This window comes from Ambystoma mexicanum, chromosome 1q (assembly GCF_040938575.1).
Source record: "Ambystoma mexicanum isolate Mex_15411 chromosome 1q, UKY_AmexF1_1, whole genome shotgun sequence".
Classification (NCBI taxonomy): Eukaryota; Metazoa; Chordata; class Amphibia; order Caudata; family Ambystomatidae; genus Ambystoma; species Ambystoma mexicanum.
Window position 1 is genome coordinate 1,238,402,115 of NC_090922.1, and position 15,426 is coordinate 1,238,417,540.

The 15,426-nt window shown below is 46.9% G+C and overlaps 1 protein-coding gene across 14 annotated transcripts in view; it reads left to right on the forward strand.

Annotated features, from left to right (window-relative positions):
• Positions 1 to 15,426, forward strand: part of DOCK7 (dedicator of cytokinesis 7) — a 1,498,361-nt gene that overhangs the window by 727,207 nt on the left and 755,728 nt on the right. For all 14 annotated transcript variants that reach the window (XM_069642017.1, XM_069642019.1, XM_069642018.1 and 11 more), the window contains 2 exons: positions 3,848 to 3,986; positions 6,476 to 6,577. In XM_069642017.1, the coding sequence (XP_069498118.1) occupies positions 3,848 to 3,986; positions 6,476 to 6,577 (241 nt within the window). The remainder of the gene's footprint in view (positions 1 to 3,847; positions 3,987 to 6,475; positions 6,578 to 15,426) is intronic.

Genomic DNA, 15,426 nt, shown 5'->3' on the forward strand with positions numbered 1-15,426 from the left:
TCTCCTTCCCCCTCTCACTTACCTTTGCTTGCCTCTTGCTGACAGCCGGGCCTGCATGTCACCACTTCTTTTCTTCATCCCTGCTCCTAATCCTCGTTCGAATGCCTCGTCTGCAGGCTCTCACTCTCTCCTAGCCGTTCCCTTACAGTGGCTACCATATATCGGCCACCAGGTCAGATCTCCTCCTTCCTTTCTGAGTGAGCAGACCTCTCCTCTTCCCTCCTGGCCTCGACCACTCAACTCCTCCTTCTTGGAGACTTTAACATCCATCTGGATGCTTCCAGTCCTTCCTTTGGACTCTTTTGCGACCTCTGCATCTCTTTCTCACTCTCCATCTTCCCCTCTGGCCCGACTCACTCTGCAGGGCACACTCTGGATGTTTTGATCTCTACAGACCTTCCCCTTTCTATCCCTCTCACCACTCCTCTCTCCTGGAGTGATCACTTTCTCCTTTCCTCCCAGCTCACTCTCTCCACCCCTCAGGCCAAGCTAACTCCAGCACTGCCGCCTACCTTCTCGGTTATCCGACCCATGAATCATGTGTCAGTTGAGGCTTTCACCGCCACTTTCTCACCCCCCACTGCCCCTTAGGCTGACTCACACCCTGATACAGCCCTTTCTATGCGCCACTCTGCTATATCTGATACTCTTGATGCTCTTGCCCCTGTCATGAAGATCCGCTTGAAGCCAAAAGCCAAGTGCAACTCCTGGTATGATTCAGACCTCGTCACCCTTGAACGCAAGTGCAGAGTGGCTGAGAGGAAATGGCGTGCTTCCTGTACATCCTCTGACAAACTGGATTGCCGCCTGCGCCCAAGGCGGCTCTCTGTCCGCACCAAGAAGAGATCCCTCATCCAAGCCTGGGTCTCTGCGGCATACAACTACACGGCCAAACTCTTTAAAATCTGAAAGTAGCTGGCCAATCCCGCTGCAGTCTCTACCTCTCCTGTCCCCTCCCCAGCCCTCTGCACGGCCCTGGCTTCTCATTTCATCTCTAAAACTCAGAACATCCTGTCCTCTCTCTAGTCATCTCTCTCTTCCTACTCCCTCTACTCCCTGTTCTTCCTCTGGCCCTTCTATGGCCAACCTCTCCGCCCTCCTTCTCTGCCTTTCCCCTGTTTTCCCCTGACGAGGTTTCTAGACAAGTCTAATCTATGAAAGTCTTGTCAAAATGGTTCTCTTCTGTTCCTCTAAAACCATCAAGGACCATAATGACACACTGGCTCCTGCTTTGGCTGACTTCTGCAACCACTCTTTTGCCATTGGAGTCTTCCCTTCCCCCCCGAAGCACTCTCTTGTGCACCCTCTTCTTAAGAAACCCTCAGCCAACCCCTCCTGTCCGGCTAACCACCGCCCTATCTCCATCACTCCTTTCCTGAGCAAACTCCTGGAAAAGCTGGCCATCTCCCAGCTTAATCTTCACACTGAATCGGTTGGTTGTCTCCATGCCCATCAGTCTAGCTTCAGAGCTTCCAGAAGCACGGAAACTGCTCTCCTGAACATCCATGAAGACCTGCTCTCCAACCTTGATTCCAATACCCCCTGTGTCCTCATCTTACTTGATCTCTGTTCTGCCTTTGACACGGTCAACCATGCCATCCTGTTCAATCGTCTCCGTGATAACCTGGGTATCACCGATCAGGCACTGGCTTGGCTGACCTCTTTCCTCTCTGATCGACCCTCCCAGATCCAACTTGGGTCCTTCCTCTCCTCTATCTCTACCTGTGGTGTTCCCCGGGGGTCTAACCTCTATCCCTGGCTGTTCAACCAATACCTGACACTTCATGCACACCGTATTGCTGCTCTCTGCCCCAACTTTCAGTGCTATGCAGATGGCACTCAGCTCATTTTCAGGCTCCCTTCAGCAACCTCTTCTCCTTCTCTCATCTCTGACTGTCTGCGATCCAGTATTATTGTGCCGCCAATGATCTCTTCTTTAATGCCAGTTAGACTGAGATTCTCCTGATCGGCACACCTGCTCCCTCCTTTCCTGTCGCTCTCTGGCTGGCATCTCTTGGCCCTCTTCCTGCTCCCACCTGTGAGGCTAAAAACCTTGGGGTCATCTTCGACTGCACACACTCCTTCTCTCCTCACATATCTGATGTCTCTAAGAAGTCACACTACCAGCTGCACCTCCTCAGAGGTATTCTTCCTTTCCTCTCCTCCCCCCAGAGGCTCGCTGTCTCCAGAGCTCTGGTTCTCTCTAGAATGGACTACTGCAACAGCCTCTTTCTAAATCTGCCTACCTGTACTCTCCGCCCACTCCAACTCATCCAGAACAGGACTGCAAGACTTGTCCTTGGCCTCAAGCCCAGGGATGGTATGTCTCCAGGACTGAAATCTATGCACTGGCTCCCAGTGGCTGCGAGGATTAAGTTCAAAACCCTCTGCATTGTCAACAAGGCCTTCTGGGGCCTGGGATTACATTACCTTCAACTCTCTCTTCCCAAATATCTTCCATCTCAAGCTCTTCGTTCATCTGCCTTCAACTCCCTCAGGTTCAGTCGCTTCTCCAAGCAACGGGTTGCTGGTAGATCTCTTGCTTTGGCTGTGGCCTCCCTATGGAACAGCCTCCGTGTCTCCCTGAAACTTGAGGAGAACCATCTCCGGTTCCGGGAGCACCTCAAGACCTTCCTCTTTGCTTCTGATTTCTCTCCTCGTAAACACTGCTGAGCTCCTGACTGAAACTGCACTGGTCACCTGGCTACCCTCTGGTCTCTGGCCCAGGTCCCCTTCCCCACCAGTTGCACACCTGCACTGCCTCCCGGACAACACCTGCAGTTTCTTTATCCCTACATTCCCCTACCAGCTCTTACACTTGATGTCTGCACTTACCCCTGCACTTGTCACATGCTGGCCACACTTTTACCTATTGGTCTTATTTATTTTATTTATTTTACTGTTGATCCTATGTATTGCACTGCCCTTCCCCCTCCCTGTTCCCCGCACTTTTCCCTTTCCCCACCTCCCATGTACTTGCGCGATCCCAATGTCACCTGGCCTAGTAAGATCGTTGTCTCTGTCTTCCCTCTGTTCCCCTCTCTTGCCTCGTCGTGCCTTGAAACACTTGTATATAGGTGCATTATAAATGCCATATCATATATCATATCATATCATACCACGCCACCAGTCCCTTGACACCAACATAAAAAGGGACTTGCGACCACAGGCTGAGTAGTGTCGGTTGCTCGGTGACCATTAATTGATGCTAATTGATGCCTGGGATGCTTTTGCTTTTTTTTAATCAAAACTATGCTTCACCATGGCACTGAGCCTCACAGCTGGTGGGCAATATTACCCGTGGCAGGGAGGCAATACAGCTTCTTAACAACCCTCTAGCGCTCCAAATGGCCATATGTTGTTTTTGCAGGCTCAGTAGGACTGTTCACGTCAAACTATATCCACATGCTAAGCGTGGCAAGGAAGAAACCCAAGTGTTCCAATTAAATAGCAATGTTTTTGAGCAGAGATGTGGAAAGTGCAAAACTCATAAATTGTGCAATTACTAATTGATGATTATTCTTAATGTTGAATATGATATGATAAGGTATTTATAACGCACCTAATACCCAAAGGTTTCTAAGCGCGGACATGGGGATCGAACCTGTGTTGCTCTGCGTTGTCTTGCTTCCAAGGCGAGCACCTTGCTGCTGAGCTATCCTCCGAGAGACGAAGAGAGGTGAGCGAGGGGCCCACATGCGCATAATATGAGGATGGAGATGAGTCTTGTTCAGGCCTGCACAGATTCCTGCTGGAGGAAGCGAGGGCGGGAATGATAAAATAGGTTCTTAGGAAATTAAAAATATAATTGCTTACTTGTTGTGCTGATATTTCTTTTTGCTTACAGATCCCCCGATTTCCATGAAGAAATAAAGATCAAGCTTCCTGCCATGTTAACAGACCATCACCACCTGCTATTCACTTTCTATCATGTCAGTTGCCAACAAAAGCAGAACACTCCGCTCGAAACACCAGTGGGATACACAGTAAGAATGGTTCTTTTCCCAGCCTTTCGAGAAGTGTCTCATTGAATACCTTCTATAGAAATGTCACAATTTCTTTATGTCCTTTATGCCAGGGAAGGCCCACAGAACTCAAAATTCTTCTGTTTCCTGCATTGATATTTCCAGATGTTTTTCCTCTGTTCTCCCTGTCTATTGATCTAGTGATCCTGTAAAATTGGCCAGAATGTAGCAATAGGAATGGATCACAGCATTGCCCTTCCACCACCAGTCCTACTTAACTCTCACCATGGACTTGTCCCATCGTGAGACTTTCTGTCCTGCCCCAGCTTGCTGGTCTACTCCCGCCAAGACTCTTCTTTTCCTGGCACATGCCCTTTTATAGCAGTGATACCATGCACTCGCCAAGCACGGCTGCACACACCAATAGCTCTTCCCAGTACTCCTGCTGTTAATATCTGTTTAATCACTAAACCCTCAGCATGGAATCCTGGCAGATACTTTAGTTCCTGTCTCTCTACACTCGAATACCAGGTCTGCATATGTCTGTCTTTTGGATCCATTCCCTCTCTATGGTTATGATCAGCAATCCACCATCTGTCTCTCTCTCTCCCAGGGATCCTGCCGCGAGGGTGAATGGATTCTGAGCCGCTGAAAAATAAGTTGGACTTTTGTGGGTAGAGAAACTTAAATGCGTGTTTTATGAGAGGTGTGTGGCAAATAAAGAAGAGTTAGTATCGGTCTTAGCATAGAAATGGTTAAGTGATGACACCTATCTTGAGTTGAGTAGTGACTTTGGTCTCGCTTGATATGGAAAATCTTACACTTGGATGTCTTCCAGCTTTCTGGTCTACCGTCTAGTCATACTAGATTTTGTGTGAATTACTAGTTGGGTGACTGTCTGAGAACAGGAGCTTTTCATATAGCTCAGTCAGTTAAGCGCTTACCGCTGAGATCTATGTTCAGATGCCAGAAACAACTTCAGTCCCTGGCAGATCGTCTCAATCTTTCAACTTTTAATGATTTGATAAATTCAGTGCAATTAAATTGGCCCGGTGATTAGTACAGTGCTAAAAAAAAGATTGCAGGGTCAGTTTCATCCAAAGCAGGAATAATTATGCAACGCATGTTAACAAGTGAGGATTCCATTTAGGGAATGGATTGGAAATACTTGTGTATAACTTAAATAAAGGGGTTAGAACTTAAAATCTTGATGTCGAACTGGGGTTTCTTCATACCATACAACTCCATCACAGAATCCAAGAGTTTGGAACTTCCGCGGATTTCAAAAGCACTACTGCCTGGAATCGCCAGAAAATGGTTGCGTTACAAGCAACTACTTACTAACATTGACCTCTGGGAAAACCGGTGAATACCACTGGTAACAGCAAGTGGCATGCCATAATATGTTCCCACACCGGTAAGATAGCCCATCAGGTTGAACGCTCAATGCTGTGATCTATATGTAACCTGCGGGTCGCAGGTTCGAAGCCTGGCAAGGGCAACTTAGCCTTTCATCCTTCTAAGGTTGACAAATGAGTATAAACTTCAGTTGGGATGACGATGATGCATGTAAATATGTTCTATGTACATCGCATGGGCAGAAGCGATACATAAATAACAAATCATTATCCTCACACTATCCAATTTGGGATAAGAGGGCAGTGTGTCCAGGTTAATGTGGATGATAAATCGTGTTCCCATTCTAGGGAGGCCTTGTTCCCAGTTTCTCTTTGGGCTGATCGACAGTCAAAGAAGCCCAGCAACTTCATGCCTTCCTGCTGAGGAATCCGTGATAGTGTAACTTGGGTTGGCCACACAAGGCTTCCCTACACATAATGTAGTCACAGTCGGATCTTGTTAAGACCACATAAACCCTTACAAAAAAATTGACTGGCAAAGAATGACTTAGCTGCCTTTTCATCCTCACAGCTACTGCTAAAAACTATTCCAGGCATCCTTGGGTTTCCTTGCTATGGTAATTTTGAGGGTTCACAAACTTATAAGGCACGCTGCTGTTTGTGGTTCAATTCAATCACAACAAATTGCCATAGATCTGTGGAGCATATTTTACAAAGACACTTGACTAGCCCCAGCTGCCTTCTGTTTCTCAAGAAAATAAAATTGGTTAGCGTGCCCTTTAGAAGGTAAGCTTTTTATCATGATCTCTGCAATTACCCTTTAGTTGAAAATGTTAATCTGCTCCCATAATGTTTTACCTTTTCCTACTTGGACAACAAATAATTTCATTTACATTTGTACTTCTGTGTACGTTTGTATTCTTTGGTGAAATCCTTTGCCGCTCTGGCTTGGTTCATTGTTTAGAAACAGTTCAATAAACCCAAACTATTTTGTACCATTGATTTTTCTGAATAGTAATAACCTCTATTATTTACAGTGTGATGTAACTGAAAATTGGTTGTCTGAAGCAGTATATAAATCTGTTGCAATTATGACAAATGTTACCCAGTACCAAATTTCACATACTTGTTTTTTTCTTTTATCTATAATAGTGGATACCAATGCTTCAAAATGGACGCTTGAAGACGGGTCCATTTTGTCTACCTGTTTCCTTAGAAAAACCTCCACAGGCATACTCTGTACTTTCCCCTGAGGTGAGTTGCATGGTGCATCTTTTAAATGTTTTCGCATAATGCGTGAATACAATCTGCAGGAGTTTGGGAATTAAATATTTAATCTAACTTTACATTTTGTATTATCATTACTTTGATTTTATGCTGTTAAATCACCACGTAGGGGTTCAAAGCACCTAGCCTTGTCTGTGAGGTGGCGTACTGTGACCTTGCCTTGGTAAAAGTCAGACTTTAGTCTGCTGGACTTGAAAGGGAAATAAAGGGGAGGGAAGTGGAGAGGTTGGAGTTGCAGGAGATGATGACATGAAGGGTGGTCTATCTAGGTTGAGGCTGTTTTGTAGTGTGTCATATAGGTGCATGTAGGTCTGAATGCATAGAACATCTGATATGAGAAGAATGAGTTGAAAATTCACATTTCAACCAGAAGGTTGCTGCTTTGTCACAACGCTGATGTATGAGTGCCCACCCAACAGAAAGGCAGGCCTCATATGATACCTCAACTTCAGGTAAGTTAAGACACACATATGAACTTCCACTTTGGTTTTATGTCGGGCTAACAATACATGCCAAAAGTAGTAGCAAATTTGTGGTGCAGCTTATGCATGGGTTGTGTTCCTCAATTGACCAAAATAGTTCTCTGGCCGGAGGCCGCGTGGCTAATGAAGTCTTCTGTGGCTTGTGAAATGATGGAGGAGCATATGTGCCACTGAAGATTCATTACTGTGCTCCGCTAATTCAGACTTCCTCCAGGGCACACCTGATGGAAAGGGTACCCTTCATGCAACTGGGATGATTTGTTTTCGAGAATGTCATGACCGAGATGAATCACAGTTAATAACAGTGTGCAGTGCAAGCATGCTGACTTGTTCACTACGGAAATTACCCTGCAACATGACAGACGTCATCTACACTGGCCCAAAGTTCCCAATGCCGAAGGGTGCGGTTTTTGAGGGACTTGGATATTAATCCTTTAAACCCTTTCGAGAAGTAGACTTCACATGCCTTCTATGTAAAACTGCAAGTATAGCAACTGTTACTACTTTCAATGTTGAGAGCACAGAATCTGTTCTTATCCTGGGAGCGTTCGTTGTGGGATTGTTTTCATTGCAGCATCACAGGAATGTTCAGGGGGTCATTTGTTAGGGAGAATTCTCAGAAATGTGCTAATTCCCTTCTACCTTAGATACCCCCAGCTCTTTTGCTGGCCTTTAGGACTTTTAATTTTTATCCTGGAGAGAGTAATACCTTTTATTCACTCTCTCATGTATTTTTATTTGATTTGAATGCTGTGTTTCCTTTGGTTTTGGAGTCTGACAAACTCCATAGGCATCATCTTTTTACATTTTGACACACAGCACTCTCAGTTCAGTGTCACCGAGAAGTGCTTGGGATTTCTGCTAAGGTTTAATTACCTTCTCTTGGACAACTACTGTTTCCAAGAGTAGTAAAGTCAAATTGGCTTTACTTACATGTTACTCTTTATAGACCAAGCACACACTATCTTACAATAGGGTGCTAGAGGGGTTACTTAGTATCCCCCTTGTCTATCTTCTCATGCAACATTTTTGTTACCCTTTCTACAGTTAATGGCTGGTGACAGTGGTTTACTTTTTCCTACCATTGTGTGTTTTTACTGTGGGCAGCTGCAGTATAGCACCCATGGGTGCCCATTTTGTCAAAATGGCCCGGTGTTCTTTTTTTGCCATTTTTTGTTGGAAAGGTCGTTCTTGAGATTTACTCTGCATGCCAAACCAGGTTTGATCCCTTTTTTCGTTTTGTCTTTGCTGGGATTCACTGGCTCCAGTGTGTCTTGCAGGGCAGGAAGCGAGGGAGGATCCTGAAACTCCCTGTGCTTAGTCTCCTTGGTTACAGGAATGAACCCAAAGACGATTGGCTGGCTGCCTGTCCTTGGAGGACAGCCACCCTACTGTGTGAATGACAGCTAGGCTGCGAATGAATGGGAGCGACTTGCATAAAAGGCAAGGTCTTTTGCAAGGAAGGCAGAGTCAACCACTGGATGAAGGAACCGAAGAAGAAACTGGAAGAGAAGCTTGCTGAACCCTCCTGGACCGCTGGTTTGCCTGTTGAAGCCCTGCTGCAGTGCTGAAGCTCCACATTTTGAATCGACTAGAGAAGCCCGGAAAGGACGACTTCTTCCCTTGGGTTGGTGGGACCAACTGATCCAAAGACAAACTTGACTGGAACCCTTCTGCCGGTTGGCTGTAGTTCTTTGCTGCTGCTGGAACTGCGTGCCAGGGGACAGGAGCACCATAATCGAGTGCATCATTTTTAAGCAGGTCCTGAGCTCCAGGAAGATCCTAAGGACTCCCTCGAAGCAGGACTACCAAAGTCTTAGCCAACCCAACATAGTGCTGGACCCCAGAAGCTAGGGGAGCCCACAAGGTGTCCAAGAACTGCGGTGGTGCTATTTGCGTGTAGCTGAAACCACAAAGCGCTGGTGATCTGGAGTAAGCCCATTGCTGCTGCCAATCTTCAAACTGTAGTGCAGGAGTCGCCAGACATCCTCCCTCTTGTCCCCATGGCTGAGGCCCAGGAACAACAGGATCTGCAGGACTACAATAGAAACAGAAGCCAGCTGGGACCTTTTCTTCAGACTCAAGGTACTGTGTTACTAGGGATACTTGCCTCTTGTGTCTATCTTTCTTGCTCTCACTGGAGACTTGCATTTGCTGCCTTTTGAAGAGTTGCTTGCATCTTAGCTTTTCACAAGCCTGCCGGCTTCTGGCCCAACAGTGATTTGTTTTTACCACAAACTCTCTATAACATTGTGCAAGACACTTGTGCTATCTTCAAGAAGTGCCTCAGCTCCCCTAGACTTTGTTCAGTTGACATTGGGTGTCCTGGCTCCCTGCAGACGCCTCTTACCCTCTGACTTTGTATTGATCTGTCCCTCCAAGAAGTCATACATAAGTTACTTGTATGGCTGGGAAAGGGTTAACCTACACTTCATCGGGGGGATTGTAAAGTACTTAACTGTTCAGAGAAAATTGTTAACCATTGTTTCCTTCCCTAACTTTTCCCTTTTTCCATAACTCCAGGATCGCATTTAAGTGTTCAAGGCATGTATCAATGTCCACATTGTCCTAGCAATTGAAGTCACCTTAGGGCGTAGGAAGTGCATGTGTGACATCCCAAAAGGGTATCTACCTACTTAACTGAAACTGAAGGAGTGTATTTTTGAAGTGCATTTTTGAAGTGTATTTTATTGTTGCATATTGCTTACTGTTAAATTAATAAATAATTATCTTAATCAACAAACCTTGAATATAAGTGTTATTTGAATACTTGTCACTGTGAACACCTATGTTACATCTCTAAAGCTCACAATTACCCCTCTTGAGATAAATCTGGCTGCTCAGTCACTCTGCCAACTTGTGTACTACAGACCTATATCAATAGTTGGGTATCTATTGCCAAGAGGACAAGGCTGTTGTCTCCCACAGGGTTACTACATACAATCTTGGCTAACAGTAGGTTTCAAAGAAGGCGAGAGGAAGAAAAGAAAAGGGGGATGAGAAGAAGGCGTTGGGGACAAAGGGATGACATATAGATCACATTGTTAATAGTTTTATAATACCTATCGCAGCACAAGAACAATGGGAAGAAGAGAGAGGATCACAACAGCCCCACACAGAGCTGCAAGGGATACTGGGAATACAGACATGGGCTGATAAGCATGAGGCAGAAGGCATAGGGAAAAGGATTGGGGATTTAAATAGGAAAATGAGGGTGAAAGATGACGCTTCAAAACAGGTATGTCCTGGACTTCGTTACAGCAATAGAAAGGGGCGTGTGTGAGCCAAGAACAGGCCTTCTTGCTGTACATTCATACCTGCCCATGATGGAGAAAACGGAACCCTGACAGTAGCTTAACTATGCTGTCAACTCTGCACATGCAAATGGAGAAGGAAGTAGATGAGACTGAAGATGATTGGGTTTCATCCCTATTCTCATGGGTTCCAACCTGGCTGGCGAATGCCATCAAGCTGCTTGGAGCAATACTAGTGTTAGTACTGCTAGTATTCGGTCTTATAAGAATAATCATAGGACAGTGCAAGACGAGAGCAAATAAAGTTATTGGGATGAAAATAATGATCAATGTGAATGCTGTGACTATCGAGGACACGCAGACAAAGTACCACCTGTGAGCACCTGAAAGGAAGTCCTCTGGCACCCCCAGGAACAATGTTTTATTACCCTAAGGATCATAAGAACTATGTGGGACGTTCGGTGTTCTGTCAACCGACTGGGGAGTGTTGCCATATGACCTGGAGTGTGAATGAGCACATAAAGAATGCAGGTGACCTGAGGGGGGTGATAAAGGTATTGATTCCAAAGAGACCACATTGTGAAGAAAAGGTGAAGAAAATTAAGGAGGTGGTTGAGGTTTGACCACAGGGGGAATGTAGAGAGGAAGATGTACACGTAATCTATAGTGCCCACCCCCTCACCTCCATCATATTTGAAGAATAACAGGAAGACACTGTGCATGACACCAGGTATCATCTCAATACTGCATCGAAGATATGAGAGACGTTATGCACTCAGACAACCGTTTCGAATGTACCCTCGCACTGATGTGTTAGAAGGATGCCTGCAAACACCATTGAACATAGAAGAGTTATAAATGAAGTCTGACAAGTGAAAAGTGATGTCATAAAGAGAAGACACGAGGACACACTGAAATTATATGCAAATACTTAACCTCTTATGTGCCAAGGACGAGCTATCTCGTCCTTGACATTATCTCTGTGTTGCCAAGGACGAGATAGCTCATCCTTTTTGGCACTCAGTTTTGTGCGATCCCTGCTCAGCAGGGATCGCACAAAACTCTAATCCAACCCACAGTTCCTCCTCATAGCTCGGGGGTTGGATTACCTTCAGTTTCACAGCAGCACGCGTATGCGTGCAGACATGAAACAAAGTAATTTACACCACGGCAGCCGAAAATGGTTGCCGCAATGAAAATGAGAAGGTGAGTCTCCACCTTTCTCCCCCTCGATCTGAACGGCTATTGTGCCATTCAGATTGAGCGAGGTGTTGTTGGAAAGGGGAGATTATTCCCTTTCCAACTACACCTTTCTTTGAAGCATTGCTGGGCGTGGATCGGGCGCAGAGCACTTGATCCGCGCCCAGCAATGCCCACTAGACCACCAGGGATCTGTTGCAGAAGTGGGGGAAGAGGGGCTGCTTACTATGTAGGGCCCTCTCCCTCCCAGCCCCCAAAGCACGGGGCCAATACCCTGGGGGCAGATGGGTGATCATCTGCCCCCAGGGAAGGGGACAAACACACAAAAATAAATATAAAACAAAAACAGACTTTTTGGGTGGGGGTGGGGACTGCTAGGCCACCAGGAATTTTTGGCCTAATGAAAGGGGGTGGCCCTCTCCCCCACCCTAAGTGGATGGGAGGCAACTCATGTAGCCCTCACTGGGGGCAGATTTCTGGCCCTAGGAAGGGGTACATGAGATGCCCACCATCTATTTGGGGTGGGGGGAGAGGCCACCAGAAACATTGGCAGAGCCTCGTCCCCAAGCCTGAGGCAGTACATTTTGCCCCCACTGAGGGCAGATGGGCACACACATGTGCCCATCTGCCCCTAGGAAAGGGGCAAAACAAAAGAAATATATGTAACTTGTTTCGGGAGGGGGGCCTTGCGGGGGACCCACTGGACCACTAGGATTTTATGTGTCTTCAAAGGGGGTGTGGCCCTCTCCCCCCACACTAAGTGGATGGGGGCACATCATGTAGCCCTCCCTGGGGGCAGATATCTGCCCCTAGGAAGGGTGTCATCTCCCATGGCCTGTTCCTCCCCGGAATCCCAACTCTCCTCTTTCTCCTCCTCACCTGAGAGACTGGTATCAGGACTGCTCTTCGCCAGTGGACGCCGGGATCGGTAGTCTTTCTTTTTTTTATGAAGAAAGGGCCTACCCCGGGATGAAGCCACAGTGAATGCCTATCCAAGTGCAGACCTGTGACTCCTCTTCCGGGATCATCTGATGGGGAAAAAGCCACACTATGGCAGAAAAAACCCCAGAGGAATACAGATCTTGTAATGTCTCCAGTAGCCAGCACCGTCAGGATGGATCCAAAGGAAGGTAGGCTCCAATTGCACTCACAGCATTAGTAAGTGCGTACCAGTAGCCGGGTAGAGACCCGATGCAACAAAGAAACCAAAGGATGGGAACCAAAACAGGAGGATGGGAAGACGAGACTCCAAAATGCTGGAAGAGGGACAGGAGAGAAAAGGAAAAATGAAAAGTAGAGGGGAAGCATGGGGACAATTTTGAGGGACGTGCCCAGTGTTTGCAGGTATTTAGCAGAGAGCCAGACTCTGGAGCCCACCTTCCATTCGGGTACCACCCGACGGTGCCGATCGGCTTGGATCTTGTACGCCTTCTGGCTATCTTTGAGGCTGTGTTTGGCCTTCTTGTAAGCTTCTTTCACCTTGGGGAGAATGTCATCAATGGCTGGTAGATTAGATTGGATCGTGGAGGTTGGGAGGATGGTATGAGGGTGTTGTCCGGAAGTGCAATAGAAAGGAGTAAGACTGGTGGCTGTATGTCGGGCGCTATTATAAGCAAACTCTGCTGTGGGAAGTAGAGACACCCAGTTGTCTTGTTCTCTATTGATGTAACATCTTAGGTATTTCTCTAGTGTACTGTTGAGACGCTTGGTTTGTCCGTTCGTTTGCGGGTGAAACCCAGAAGAGAGAGCCCGTTCAATCCCTAATTTGGCACACCAGGACTTCCAGAATCTGGAGGTGTATTAATATGATATGTTATGGCATTTATAACGCATCTATACACAAGTGTTTGGCTTCCACGGTCTGATGTTACTTTATCTGGTAGGCCATGGAGACAGAACACATTTCTGACAAAAACCTCTGCCATACCAGCGGTCGTGGGGATGCATGGTAAGGGAGAAAAGTGGGCTAGTTATGTACAGAGCATCCACCATACCCATGATGCAGGTACATGACTGGGATTCTGGTAAATCAACAATAAAGTCTGTTGTGATCTGACTCCAGAGTCGAGTATGTTTGCTCCTGGTGCAGACGGGACAGTACTGCACGTGCCGTCTTACATCTTCCTTCAGGCCGGGCCAATAAAAAGACATTCTTACTAGGTCTAGGGTACCAGACTGTTCCCGGTGTCCTGCGGTCTTGTGGTTGTGACACCATGCCAGAACCTTCTGCCTAGGGGGAACTGTGGGTATGTAGATACAGTGTCCTCGAGACGTTTCAGGTGTTCGAAGCCCTCATTGGCCTGAGGACTCCAATAGAAGGGTGAGGAGGACTTTTTTTGAGCAAGCCTGTTATGGGTAGAACCACCTCTGATAACTGGGATATAAAATGCCAATAGAAATAGGCGAGCCCCAAGAATCTCTGTTCCTCCTTAACCGAGGTGGAAGAGGCCCATTTGAGTATGGCTGTTACCTTCTTCTCTTCCATCTGCACACTGCTCTCAAAGTATGAACCCCAGGTAGGGAACGGAGTCTACCCTAAACACGCACTTCTCCTTTTTGGCAAGGAGATGATGAGCTTGTAAACGGCTCAAAACTTCATGTAGATGGTATTTGTGTTCCTGGATGCTATGAGAGAATACCAGAATATCGTCCAGGTAACTGATAACTGAGAGGTACATTAGGTCTGAGAATATACGGTCCATGAACCGTTGAAGAACGGCAGGGGCATTAACAAGGCCAAACGGCATTACGCAGTACTCAAACAACCTATATGGTGTTCTGAAGGCCATTTTCCACTTGTCACCGGATCGAATTCTTAACAGATGGTAAGCACTGCAGAGTTCTAACTTGGAGAACACCATGGCACCCTGAACCGCCTTGATGATGTCGGTGATGAGCGGCACAGGATACCGGTCTCTGATTGTTACTTTATTAATTCCTCTGTAGTCAATGCAGGGCCTCAGTTCATGCAAATCCCTCGTCGGTATAAAAAAGAGGGGGGCACCCGCTGGGGACCTAGAGGGTTGGATGAGGCCATTGTACAAGTTATCGTCCAGGTAGGACCAAAGGGCTTTTTTCACGACCTGTGACAAGGAGAACATTCTTCCAAAAGGGACCAATGGATTGGGTACCAAGTCAATCGCGCAGTCTTCCGGTCTGTGCGTGATAAGTCCAATGGAGCTTTGTCAGTGAACACTGCCTCATAAGGTGATAGGTCGATTGGGATGAAGTGTACTTCCACAGCGATGTCCGCAACTGACGGAAGAGTGTGCACCATGATATGTTCCTCCAGGAAGACAATTTTGCTTGTGACAAGGAGAGTCAAATCCCAGTTGGTTTGTGGCCCAATCAATCTGAGGGTTATACTTACAAAGCCAGGTAACCCCCAAGATGACCAGAAAGTGGGCAGCCCGGGTGATATCGAATCTGAGGACTTCCGTGTGTTGGTTGATGGTGACCTGTAGGTCTTGGGTGGTTTGAGTAATTGGGCTGGAGCTAAGTGGGCTACTATCAACTCCTTCGACATTGTGCCCCTCTGTGCGTTCAATTCTGTATTGACCCCTTGTCAGCCCATAAAGTGTCTACGAAATTGCCAGCCGCACCACAGTTCAGGAGGGCCAGGGCTCCCATCTTGCGTTGATCCAGGTGAATTTGAACAGCTATCACCACCAATCGGGAGTCCTCCTTGGTGTCGGCCGGGTTGATGGAGAGTGAAACATAGGGACTAGATGAGAATCCTCAGGGGCCTGTCCCTTCTAGGTCTGAAGTCTCTCGTTTCCCAGGCATCTGGGTGGGACTTCTGGGCAGTTTCTTAGTAGGTGTCCGTCAGAGCCACAGTATGCACATAGTCCTTTCTCCCTTCGGCGTCTCTGCTCTTCTG